Here is a 13622-nt window from a genome sequence, read left to right as displayed (position 1 = left end):
CCCATCTCGAGTTTACAAAATGCTTGAGAGTTCATGGACAAGAGGGGGGAAATAAAGGAATAGGCCTATCCACTTGAGTGGATATAAAATATATTAAACTAGGCGGCATAGATGGGGTGAGCAGGTGGTCTAAGCTGGTTGCCGTGGCTACATCACAAATATAACCATATTCCTTATTAGGGATGTGACAAATGCATAAAATATATATCAGTGTTTAAAAACAGCCATTTTTTAATCATTTATTTAAATGATACATGAATTCACAATGCAGATATGGTCCTGCATATGACAGCTAGGGAGCAATGCAGTTCCATCTACCAAAATCATGGCTATCAGACAGAGCTCACCTTACTGCTGTCCCCCAACCCCAGACATTGGGGCGGCAGGTAGCCTAGTGGTTAGAGCGTTGGGCCAATAACCGAAAGGTTGCTGGATTGAATCCCCGAGCTGACAAGGTAAAACTCTGTCGTTCTACCCCAGAACAAGGCAGTTAACCCACTGTTCCCCGGTAGGCTGTCATTGTAAATAAGAATTTGTTCAATTTAAAAAAATTAAAAACCATTGACATCAACACTGATTTTTGAAACTCCGTGCCTTCTTTCTTGTGAAGAGCCTGTCTAATGTCTGTTGGGGGCCTTCACTGCTGCCAGCAACGGTTTGGATCTCACAGTTTCTCCCTTTCAGATGGTTAAGCTTTCAGATGGTTGTACTGCCACTATAGCTCAATTCCACCTCACAAAGTTTGCATTTCACCACCTTTTCATTTAACTTCTCAAAGTATTGCCATACAGGACTTCACTGCTGTCGCTTCCCTGCCTCAGTCTTTGCCATTGTTACAACTGTTAATGCAGAGCACTTTATATCTGTGGCTAGGGTTGCAACAGTTGGGGAACTTTCAATAAATTCCCTGGTTTTCCCGAAATCCCGGTTGGAGATTTCTAGAATCAGGAGAGAATAAGCAGAGAATCCAGAATCCTCCAACCAGGATTTCTGGAAAACAAGGGAATTTATAGAAAGTTCCAGGAATTTTGCATCCCTATCTGTGGCAAATAATTTGAAAGACGCATATCTCCTACTACTAAAGTTACAGCATTATTGCATTAGGTATTTGTTTACTTTTTATTTTCCCTTCATGATGGTGATGATCGGGACCTGTTAGTGGTAGTTTCGCGTTAACTGCACTGTGACAAATGTTGTAAAAAAAAAATATTTAAAAAAACATTGTTTTTCAGTTAGGGATTTTTTTTCTAAATGTTAACAATCCCAATTTCGTTTAAACATTCTAACCCCTAGTCCCTATATAATGCACTACTTTTGACTAGAGCCCTGGTCAAAATTAGTGCACTATGGAGTAGGGTGCCTTTACGTCACAGGTCAGAGTCATCTAAAGTACAGATACCGATTCCTTAATAGTGTACTCTAAAAGTGTAATAAACCTTTTATAAAATCCCATAACCATACATATCTAGATTAGCCTGTACATTAATTAATTCAACACAAATTTAGAGTTATTACAGCACCAATTATGTTGAGATTTGTTAAGGATTAGTCAATCATGTAAATTCCCAGCAGAAATGGATAGTCTCTGTAACCGTGAGATGTAACACTTTACTGTCATCATCACAGGTTTTATTAGACATACTGAAACGACAAGACTGAAATGACTGCTGAAATGACAGGTTAAAATTGTGCAGTAGCACATGTATTAAATATGACAAGGAAATATTGTGCAGGAAAATGAAAGGCTCTAAAACCAGCCACTCCCGATAAACAATCAGGTAGAAGTAAACGTAAACTACTGTTCTGTCTTTAGACTCTTTATCAGACAGAATAAACACAGATGCTGTCCTTAGGGAACTGCTTCGACTGCTTTGTCAATTTCTCTAAAAGCCTTTATATTCCAGCAGCAGCGATCTGCTAATAAGGTCTCCCTCCATTACCCTCTCAGGCTAACAAACCAGACCGCCCTCAACAGCACACATGCAGCATATGGTTCGACATGAGCGGTGAGGAGCCTGCTGCTTTTATGAGTGGGGGACATCCCTCTTTCTCCCTATCTGTTTCTCCCTCCTCCACGTCAGATCATGACTCAATAATCCTCACAAATCTTCTCTCACTCTCTCTATTACCCCAGTGGTTTACGTCGGCCAATTAGCCATCTGCCACCCTGGTGGCGCGGTGCAATATAGACTGAGCCTGGTGCTTCTGGCTGGCTGGCTGGCCGCCCAGGGGGAGAGGGGACGGGGAGAGAGGGTTCAGTATACACCCATTGTTCCGGCTGACAGTGGGGGCATCGGAGACCATTGTTCTACCCATGCAGCATGCAGCACAGCCGCCATTTACTACTGGGGCCAGCCCAGTCAGTCAGTGTGGTACCACTACCAGGAGGAGGGGGTTGCCCAGCGATGCAGTACCCAGGCCAGGGCTTGTCACGGTGGGGTGGAACCTGCCTGTCTGTGGGTCTGCCTCTCAGACTGCAGGGACACCATGACTCCATTCAGTTAGCAGTGTTTCATTCCCTTTCACAGATTCTCTTTCATGTGCCAAGATCACAACGCCCTGGCCTGCATTGTTTATGTTTGGTCAGAGCAGATGTGCAGTGGGTGGGTAGGCCTATACTGTCTCAATTGTCAATGCATGACCTGGCAAAATAAGGACTGCACTGAGGTAGCCTAGACATCAAATTATCATTGTAACAATCATGTAATAATGATCTGTTACTTTTAATTGTATGGGTCTATTACTAAGGGGGAAATTAAGTGAAAACTTAACAAAGCAAAGCGAGCCGTGTGAATTAATGTAAATATTTTTCCTGACACTGGGGAGCCAATTACACTGAGATGTTTTATGTTTTATGTGATGTTTTATGTGCATGTGACGCGCCACACATGAATCTGGTGACTGAATGCATGGAGTGCCTCATCTGCAGTGCCATGATATTACCTAACAAAGTGGAGCTATCCAAATCAAATCAAATGTTATTGTTCACATACACATATTTAGCAGATGTTATTGCAGCGAAATGCTTGTGTTCCTAGCTCCAACAGTGTAGGAGTATCTAACAATTCACAACAATACACACAAATCTAAAAGTAAAATAATGGAATTAAGAAATATATACAGTGGGGAGAACAAGTATTTGATACACTGCCGATTTTGCAGGTTTTCCTACTTTTCCTACCGTGACACCTACTTACAAAGCATGTAGAGGTCTGTAATTTTTATCATAGGTACACTTCAACTGTGAGAGACGAAATCTATTTAAAAAATCCTGAAAATCACATTGTATGATTTTTAAGTAATTCATTTGCATTTTATTGCATGACATAAGTATTTGATCACCTACCAACCAGTAAGAATTCCGGCACTCACAGACTTGTTAGTTTTTCTTTAAGAAGCCCTCCTGTTCTCCACTCATTACCTGTATTGACTGCACCTGTTTGAACTCGTTACCTGTATAAAAGACACCTGTCTACACACTCAATCAAACAGACTCCAACCTCTCCACAATGGCCAAGACCAGAGAGCTGTGTAAGGACATCAGGGATACAATTGTAGACCTGCACAAGGCTGGGATGGGCTTCAGGACAATAGGCAAGCAGCTTGGTGAGAAGGCAACAACTGTTGGCGCAATTATTTGAAAATGGAAGAAGTTCAAGATGACGGTCAATCACCCTCGGTCTGGGGCTCCATGCAAGATTTCACCTCGTGGGGCATCAATGATCATGAGGAAGGTGAGGGATCAGCCCAGAACTACACGGCAGGACCTGGACCTGAAGAGAGCTGGGATCACAGTCTCAAAGAAAACCATTAGTAACACACTACGCCATCATAGATTAAAATCCTGCAGCGCACGCAAGGTCCCCCTGCTCAAACCAGCGCATGTCCAGGCCCGTCGGAAGTTTGCCAATGACCATATGGATGATTCAGAGGAGGAATGGGAGAAGGTCATGTGTTCTGATGAGACAAAATAGAGCTTTTTGGTCTAAACTCCACTCGCCGTGTTTGGAGGAAGAAGAAGGATGAGTACAACCCCAAGAACACCATCCCAACCGTGAAGCATGGAGGTGGAAACATCATTCTTTGGGGATGCTTTTCTGCAAAGGGGACAGGACAACTGCACCGTATTGAGGGGAGGATGGATGGGGCCATGTATCGCGAGATCTTGGCCAACAACCACCTTCCCTCAGTAAGAGCATTGAAGATGGGTCGTGGCTGGGTCTTCCAGCATGACAACGACCCGAAACACACAGCCAGGGCAACTAAGGAGTGGCTCCGTACGAAGCACCTCAAGGTCCTGGAGTGGCCTAGCCAGTCTACAGACCTTTTATTTTATTTTTATTTTACCAGGTAAGTTGACTGAGAACACGTTCTCATTTACAGCAACGACCTGGGGAATAGTTACAGGGGAGAGGAGGGGGATGAATGAGCCAATTGTAAACTGGGGATTATTAGGTGACCATGATGGTTTGAGGGCCAGATTGGGAATTTAGCCAGGACACCGGGGTTAACACCCCTACTCTTACGATAAGTGCCATGGGATCTTTAATGACCTCAGAGAGTCAGGACACCCGTTTAACGTCCCATCCGAAAGACGGCACCCTACACAGGGCAGTGTCCCCAATCACTGCCCTGGGGCATTGGGATATTTTTTAGACCAGAGGAAAGAGTGCCTCCTACTGGCCCTCCAACACCACTTCCAGCAGCATCTGGTCTCCCATCCAGGGACTGACCAGGACCAACCCTGCTTAGCTTCAGAAGCAAGCCAGTAGTGGTATGCAGGGTGGTATGCTGCTGGTACCCAATAGAAAATCTTTGGAGGGAGCTGAAAGTCCGTATTGCCCAGCGACAGCCCCGAAACCTGAAGGATCTGGAGAAGGTCTGTATGGATGAGTGGGCCAAAATCCCTGCTGCACTGTGTGCAAACCTGTTCAAGAACTACAGGAAACGTATGATCTCTGTAATTGCAAACAAAGGTTTCTGTACCAAATATTAAGATCTGCTTTTCTGATGTATCACATACTTATGTCATGCAATAAAATGCAAATTAATTACTAAAAATCATACAATGTGATTTTCTGGATTTTTGTTTTAGATTCCGTCTCTCACAGTTGAAGTGTACCTATGATAGAAATTACAGACCTCTACATGCTTTGTAAGTAGGTGTCACGCTCTGACCTTAGTTCCGTGTTTGGTCGTTTCGGCCCAGGGTACCCTGCGCCGGCTCTGCGCGCTGTGTCTCCGGGGCGCTGGGAGGGTGCAGTGCGCCCTATGCCTGCGCTCCGCCCGTGCCGGGCGAATGTGGGCATTGAGCCTAAGGGAGAGGTGCGAGTGGTATGCTCCCCCACATCCCGGTTCAACCTGTGCCTGCACTCTGGAGGGTCCGGGCTAAAGTGGTCATCCAGCCTGGAGGAGTGGTGACAAGGCTGCGCACCAGAGCTCCAGTGCTCCCCCACAGCCCGGTCCATCCGGTGCCTCCGCACCAGGCCTCCTGTAGATCTCCCCAGCCTGGTGGGTCCTGTGGCAGCCCCACGCACCAGGCTGTCTCTCCGTCTCCTCCCTCCAGGTTCTCTCTCCAGTCCGGAGCTGCCAGAGCCGCCCGCAAGGCCGGCGCTGCCGGAGTCTCCCACCTGTCCGGCGTAGCCGGAGTCTCCCGCTTATTCAGGGCCCGCTGTAAGGGTCCCCAGTCCAGGGTCGGCGGTGATGGTCGCCACTCCAGAGGCGCCACATATGTGGGCCAAGACTAAGGTGGAGTGGGGTCTACGTCCCGCACCAGAGCCGCCACCGCGGTGAAATGCCCACCCAGACCCTCCCCTATAGGTTCAGGTTTTGCGTCCGGAGTCCGCACCTTTGGGGGGGGGGGGTGGGGGGGGGGGGGTACTGTCACGTTCTGACCTTAGTTTCTTTTTTAATGTCTCCTTTTTGGTTTGGTCAGGGCGTGAGCTGGGGTGGGCATTCAATGTTTTGTTCTAGGTTTTGTATTTCTGTGTTTGGCCTGGTATGGGTCCCAATCAGAGGCAGCTGTCTATCGTTGTCTCTGATTGAGAAGCATACTTAGGTAGCCTGTTCCCACCTGTGTTTGTGGGTAGTTGTTTTGTGTTTGGTCACCTGATAGGACTGTTTCCTTGTTTTGGTGTTTTCTCCTTTGTTAATTTTGTGTTCAGTTTAATATATTCAACACGGACACGTGCCACGCTGCATTTTAGTCCGATCCTTCATACTCCTCGTCAGAAGAAGAAAATCGTTACAGTAGGAAAACCTGAAAAATCGGCAGTGTATCAAATACTTGTTCTCCCCACTGTAAATATCAGATTGAGCAATGGCGGAGTGGCATTGACTAAAATACAAAAATATAATAGAATATAGTGATGAGATGAGTAAAGCAGTACGTAAACATTATTTAAACATTATTAAAGTGACTAGTGTTCCATTATTAAGGTGCCCAGTGATTCCAAGTCTATGTATACAGGGCAGCAGCCTCTAAGGTGCAGGGCTGCATAACGGTTAACCTTAGCTTTTAAATTAAATGAAAAAGCATCGCTCCTCACCAAACGGTGACTGTGAGCTCAGATAATAAGCATCAGAACCTAAGCCTAACCGTCCAGTCCAGGCAGCCTTTGTGTCATTGTGTACATCCCAAATGGCAGCCTATTCCCTATATAGGTAGTGCACTATATAGGGAATAGGGTGCCATTTGGGACACAAGCACTGGCTCCCTGAGGGAGCAGGTCCTATATCACACGGTGAAGTGGAAAATGAAAAAGGTCCTGGGGGCACAGGGTCAACCAGCTGCCCCAGCAGATTTGAGCAAGCTGTGTGACTACACACACACTACACCCCACTCTCATATTTAACACCAAAATACTGGCCAGGGCTTTTAATAATGAATAGAGCTAACCCTCTACAACGCCCAATAGCCACTAAGGAACTGTGTAAATATAATTTGGGTTTTATAACCCTATTTTAATACAAAATGTAGGTCTAATTGTGTTATCAATTCATTTGGTTAATAAGCCTACTTCATATTCACAATGTCGGAAGGTCCAATCAGCTAAAGTAGCCCCTTTCAACCCAGATGCTCTGGAGTTTTTTTCTCGGCTTGACTTATTTCTTGCAGACTGAAATGCTAAAGCAAATCAGATACTAATCCACGAGTTTGCCTCTGTCAATCTTCAGCAATTATTATGCAGACTGATGATGGCCCTTCCTCTGCTAGTGAACTACTTAAAAGCCAAGAGCAGCAGCCAAAATTACCCAGCAAAGTGATTGCCATGGCTACCAATTACATATAATCAAAAAGACGGAGGGAGAAATACAGTTCTACACGGCCCTCTGATTACTTTGTGAGCGTTAAGGAGGAAAAGACCTATGTCATGTACACAAGAAAATGCTTCGACTCGGAATCCACTTTACAAAGAGGGGTGAATTAAAGTTCGCGTTCAAGGTTAATCTACCTCTAAGCTCCGAATAAGCAGGCCTGGAGTCTCCTGTGAGGCTCAGGACATAAACCCACTTCAGTGCTCTTTCAGCTGGCCGTTGTGAATGGATTACTACTCATTCAGCCACATAATGTCTTTCTCTCGCACGGTAAACACCCACTCCTGGTTGGTGCTGTGGTTGAGTGGGACCGGGCAAGAGGCCTTTCATGGTTTATGGTCTCTCCCCCTGCCTGCCTGCCCCCAGGGTAGGGCCTGCCATGTTGTATCAATACAACTATCAATGATAGATCGTAGTTGGAGAAACAGGAGCAGATGTCCTCTTTTGGTCTCCACTGTACCACCACAGCAAAGTCATATTCCTCGCCAGTGGCTTTTACAGATCTCGCCATCTGGGAGTCATTTCAATTCCATCTTGGTGTAGAAGAAGAAAAAGCCAGTGCTGCTGTAGTGTGGTTCTGCAGACCTTGACACCAAAGGCAGAATGTATCTGAGCCCGGGGCGCCACTTTTCCCCCAGCTTGTGTTTTGTCCCACTTCCTGGTTCTTATCTGCTCTCCACCTACAGTGGAGGATGCCTGATAGATTATGCCCCAGTTACAATGAGGATGCTTTGCATAAAAACAGTAAGAGCCTTTCCAGTATGACCTCCCTCTGAGGAAAGAGGAAGGGAGCTCCTACTCTCATTCTAACTGACTTACAAAAAAGGAGGGAACACAGTCAGAGAGCCACAACTGAAAGAATAGGGCACCCTATTCCCTTTATAGTGCACTACTTCACCCTATTCCACTACCTTTGACCAGTGTATTCCCTATAGTGCACTACATTTGACCAGAGCCAAGGCCCTGGACAATCTTAGTGTATTATTTAGGGAATAGGGTGCCATTTGGGATGCAACCCTAGTCTTTTGCCCGGCCCTAATAACCACTTATCCCACTGATTAAGCTGTAAATGGAGATACATATTTTTGTGTGAGATGGGAACTACTTCGTAGTGGGTGTGTGGCGGCAGAGCTGGGTGTGATTCCCATGCACTAGACTAGAGTGAGATGGAGAGGCAGGGTGTGTCCTCCCTTCTCCAGTAGAGCAGGCAGAATGTGTGCGACACACACACACACACACACACACACACACACACACACACACACACACACACACACATACACACACACAGCAGACTGCTCAGGGATACACATTGTGTAGAGGCACTAAACATGAGCAGTGTCAGACTGCTGGGGTTGTCCCTGAGAAACTGCCTTTCCACTGTGATGGGAGTCCCCCACTAACGGTTACAGGCACCCATTTAACATTAAGCGGTCCAGGGTGTGTGTACTGTGTACTCTACTTTATGAATGGCATAAGATCATCTTAACTTCCCCTGATGACAAGTGTTTACTAACACATACTGTATCTGTGTGTATCTGTGTGTGTGTGTGTGTGTGTGTGTGTGTGTGTGTGTGTGTGTGTGTGTGTGTGTGTGTGTGTGTGTGTGTGTGTGTGTGTGTGTGTGTGTAAGTCATTAGTTCACGGTCCTGCAATAAGAGTGTATGAGGGTAAATATCCAACAAAAGCAAGTGTCCTTTATACACTTTCCACCCCCAATACAGCCTAATTGAACATTAATATACAAAATATGACATCATTTTACAGATTTCCTCAATTCAATGCTTACAGAGTGTAAGTGAATACCAATGACTGTGAAAACCACACTCTTTCGACTGGTAACTAAGCCGAGGAACTCACAGAAACCAAGTGTGGCTATGAATGAGATGGATTTGCCATAGGTTCAACACAATAGCCTACCCCAAACAACACTGGATGTATCAAAACGTTTCACTTCACAGAGGGAAATGGTTTCAAATACTGTACTTTCATCCTACCTGTTTTGAAAAACGCATCCGTATCGGAATCATTTGGACCCTCCTCGGCTCCTTCAGCTGAATTCATGTTTTCTCCTTGAGGATGTCAGAGACAATGTAGCGCGAAATATATCCAGTGATTACTATAACCAAATCAGTGCACGAGCTTCTTCATGTTCTTGAGTTCTTTGTCACAGCTGTTCGCTTTCCAGTCGTAGGTTCCCGTCCTTGTTACGAGCTCCAAGGAGCAGGGCTGTATTTTGCGCTCTATTGTTTAAAACTCTACCTCCTCCTCTCGCAGCCCCGGCGCCACAAAAGGAACCCAAGGCGCGTGTGACACAATGAAGATACCGTAAGATTGCAAATGGGTTGTTCTACTGGCAAATCAACGGATTTATTCTAAACGCCATACGTCTTGAGTATAATATAGCCGGAGCAGCTGTAGCCTACAAAGACAAGGCATCAGCATGTGGTTGCATTAGAACGGTTTCTTGGCAGTTCATTCTAGTGATGTCACGAAATCTGCATAATGGTACTGGTCTGGCTATATAAAAAAAAGCATCAACATGATTTTACATCTGTACGTTTTCTGGGGGAAAAAAACGTATAATAGCAGGCTAATTTCCGTATATTCCAACAAATTAATTGTATTCTTATTGATTGTAAAATCCACTAATCGCGCAGACACAAGCAGTATCATCAGGGGTGTATTCCTAACAATAGCTCAGAATCGGACCCCTCCGCACCCTCCTCCGCCCCTAAACACACGCCCCCTAAACAAACTCCTTTCCCTTTTCACGTAATTGCTGGTGAGTCAAGTGCTCGCTGTAGAGAAAGTTTACACAAGAAGCCATGTAATTAAATATAACTACTTTCTACAAAACTAGTTTGTTTTAGGGGGGGGGGGGGGCAATCACAAAATGTAAAGTCACGCTGCTAAGGATCATGACTAGAAAAAAACGATTTGTTAATCTATTGGCCAAATACACCTTTCGCTCCCTTCATCCCATGAGTTAACAAGACCACGTCCTGTTATTCAAATGCACCATTCTTGGTCCCGCTGATGCCCTCTATCGAGAGATATGCCATAATAGGCCTAATTGGGAGGAAATTCGATATGGAAGCACATGGGAACTATCCTAAAAGTAATTCTATGACATTTAGTAGCCTGATTCTTGTCAGCAGTTTCCGGTGGATTTTAATTAAGTATTTGTGTAGCTTTCCCCAAACATGAAAGCAAATTAAAGTTAAGGTTCGCTGTTGATATTTCATTAGGCTTTTAAAATCAAAAATGAATCGCATTCAATGTGGCACTGTGATCACGCTGTTGTCTGTCTGCTAGATAGAAAGATAAACATTACCATCTAGTGGTAGCCTAGTGTTTTCTGTAGACCACCAACAACGTGAGACAGCGCAATTAAGCCTGCACGTCACAAGAACGTCAAGCTAGCGGCGTTACTTGGCTACCTACCTGGCAGGTATTCGTTTAAAAATAAACATATTAAACAGAAACGGAGAGGAGTAGGCTACACTAGATGTGTTTTCTGTCTCTGGATAGAGCTAAAAGAGTTTAAGTAAGTTTTTAAAAATATATTATTTCTTATTTATGTTGGAATTCATACCTATGTTAAAAAAACATACCTGTGCTCACTGGCAGAAAAACACATTGGATTGTTGCCACTAAAGCTAATGGTTAGTCCTAAAGAAAACATTTTGGGGAAAAAAAGATGGGGCTTAACGTTACATTTTCTATCAAGGCAAACTTCAAAAACAGAGAGATGAACTTCTTGATAAAAAAACCCCCACTTGATTTACTTGTAAAAACAGCATGACAAACCAATTCATCCGGGCATCAGGATTTGAATGGTGACATGGGGGCTCTATAAATCACTTTTAGGTTGCCACAAATAACAATCAAAACATGTAACATAATTAAATGAAATAACAGCATAATGAAATGATATAGGGTTGTGGACATAAAGTATAAGATTAATGAAAATAAAAAGTTAGCTATATAGCTAGTAGATGAAAAAACGTTGATAAAATGCCTCTCTCGCTCGCTCTCTCTCTCTCAGAACACCTTTAGGACCCTCTGTGTTCCCAGACATGTCTAGGCCTAATTCAAGTGGAAGTGGAAGTGGATGCAGTCACACTGGAATGAGTGTTCATATTCCACAAGAGTTGCCAGACTTTTTGCTGCAGTTCACCAAAGATGCCATCAGAGCTCAGCCAGAGGATATTATTGAGTATTCCACTGCGTGAGTTCAAAAAACACTTGAAGGAGCAGATGCTTCTTTGCATTCCAGCATTTCACTGTATGCACCATATTTTATTGTAAACACACATTGAGGAGGTTTCAAACCCCATACTATTTTGTTTGTGTAGGTACTTCACAGCTATGGTGAAAGGACAGCCTTTTTCAGTGAAACCAAATCCTGAAACCAAGCTAGAACTGACAAATGAGATATTGGGAATTCTACATTCCCAGGTATAATATCTCAGGTCTTTTTCTTGATGAATGATTTTAGTACACTTGCCATTAACAAATTGTCATGATGGCGAATCAAGCAACACAGGTTAGGCCAACTAACCTGGAATCCTTTTAAAATCTATCTCCCAGTTATCTGAAAGGGGGACCGTTAGAAAGTTGGAGATTGGGCTCATATGGAAAAGTTTGAATATGCCAGAGAATACCTTGAACCACATCCTTTCAATGGGAAAGTTTGGTGAAGAAATTGAATGGAATAAATTCCTTGCTTCATGCTGCAGTTATCTTGGAAAGGTAAATAATATTTACTAAATATAAATGATTTCAACATGTAATTGTTTTTATGTCATTTCATTGTAGATTGTACATCTCTCACATTACCAATGAAGTATGTCTCCCTTGAGAAAGAGGACTTCTGAGCTCAATGGGACTTCCTAGTTAAATAAAGGTTAAATAAAAAAGTACACTATATTCAAAAGAAAGTCAACCTCTTAGTCCATCTCTTGACAGAATGTCAAAGATGCCTTGACTCAGGCCTGCTACATAATGAACTGCGATTCCAACTGTAAGCCTCCAGATGCATGTGTGTCCTTTGAAACCTTCCGGTTTCTCTACACCTACCTGGCAGTTGGGAATGAGAACATCTCACAGTCGCAGATTGACAGAGTTCTCAGATATCTGCAAAAGAGAGCGTGAGTACAAATCATTTTATGACACCTCAATAGATAGGGATTGAAGATTATAAATTATAATTTGATTTTCTCTGTATCCTGTTTTGTTTCTCACAGGATCTCGAACAATGGTGTGGTAAAAGTATCAGACTTCATCAACAATCGCAAATTGCGTCTGGATCCAACTAACTGATTCATCTTTACAGGCTGTCAATCAGGTCCCATTGTAGTGGAAATAAATGTGATTATATTTCACTTAGACTCGAAGTAGTATTTTTTCTGCTTTACATTGACTGCTAAAACATTTGATCTTAGTTTTTTTTTATCGCTTTGGTACTATTTTCACAAGTATGTGGTACATTTTCACAACTCTTAGTACAAAACTCCAAACTGGTCTCACTTGTAACGCAGACAGTCTTTCAGTCAAAACCTGTCATTGTGCATTCACTTAGATTGTAAACATCTCTCACCACACAACCATTGATTCAAAATATAAATGTATTTTGAAATCTAATGATAACATTGGTTCAATGATCAAACCACAACATACTGATATATTGTCAATTTAGTCGTTTTAACTGTCAGTTAATCCAATAGCAAATAATGCAAGATACGTGTTTCAGAACCCTTAGACATGCTGAAAGGAATATTCTACATAATATCTATCCAATGTGTAATCAAAGGTGTGTTCAATAAAGACATCCTCTAAAATAATTCATGCACAAAAAAAGTTTCTCATAACTGCAACATAGGTGTACTGAGTGTAATCAAATGTAACAAAAAATCAAATTAATGAAAATAACACAATGTTTTGCACGCATTCATTTGCATCAAGCCTGTCTTGAGCATTTGGCCATAAATTCTCACAGTGAATGTCCTCATTGTTCATGCACCGCAGAAAAAAACTTTTGGCATGGCGAATCCAAGCTTGACATTGGTCTGCATTGATGTCGTCGCATGCCTCATCCATGGCCAGAAAGAGGGTGGCATGCTCATGGGATGGTGATCGTACACGTTCCACCTTCATGCTGAAAAACATTCCTCAATAGGGTTGAGAAAATGAGAGTATGGGGCAGGTATAGGGCCACAAATCGGGGATAGGCCCGAAACCATGCCTTTATCGTGGATCCTGACATTGGAAATGACATAGGTGACCCCTTGACCTTGACA

At 43.5% G+C, this 13622-nt stretch overlaps 2 protein-coding genes across 5 annotated transcripts in view; one reads left to right on the top strand and one right to left on the bottom strand.

Annotated features, from left to right (window-relative positions):
* Positions 1-9999, bottom strand: part of LOC129816351 (kalirin-like) — a 288411-nt gene extending 278412 nt beyond the window's left edge. For all 4 annotated transcript variants that reach the window (XM_055870746.1, XM_055870747.1, XM_055870748.1 and 1 more), the window contains exon 1: positions 9315-9999. In XM_055870746.1, coding sequence (XP_055726721.1) covers positions 9315-9381 — 67 coding nt within the window. In that variant the 5' untranslated portion in view covers positions 9382-9999. The remainder of the gene's footprint in view (positions 1-9314) is intronic.
* A 516-nt stretch (positions 10000-10515) lies between these two features.
* Positions 10516-12667, top strand: LOC129816988 (ropporin-1-like). The gene is made up of 6 exons (XM_055871988.1): positions 10516-10867; positions 11369-11551; positions 11679-11781; positions 11914-12075; positions 12292-12473; positions 12570-12667. The coding sequence occupies exons 2-6, from the start codon at positions 11400-11402 to the stop codon at positions 12643-12645; spliced, it is 675 nt and encodes a 224-aa protein (XP_055727963.1). The 5' UTR covers positions 10516-10867; positions 11369-11399; the 3' UTR covers positions 12646-12667.
* The last annotated feature ends 955 nt before the right edge of the window (positions 12668-13622 follow it).

Source organism: Salvelinus fontinalis, chromosome 19 (assembly GCF_029448725.1).
Source record: "Salvelinus fontinalis isolate EN_2023a chromosome 19, ASM2944872v1, whole genome shotgun sequence".
Lineage (NCBI taxonomy): Eukaryota > Metazoa > Chordata > Actinopteri > Salmoniformes > Salmonidae > Salvelinus > Salvelinus fontinalis.
Note: the sequence above shows the minus strand (reverse complement) of the source record. Positions and strands in the feature narration are given on the sequence as shown.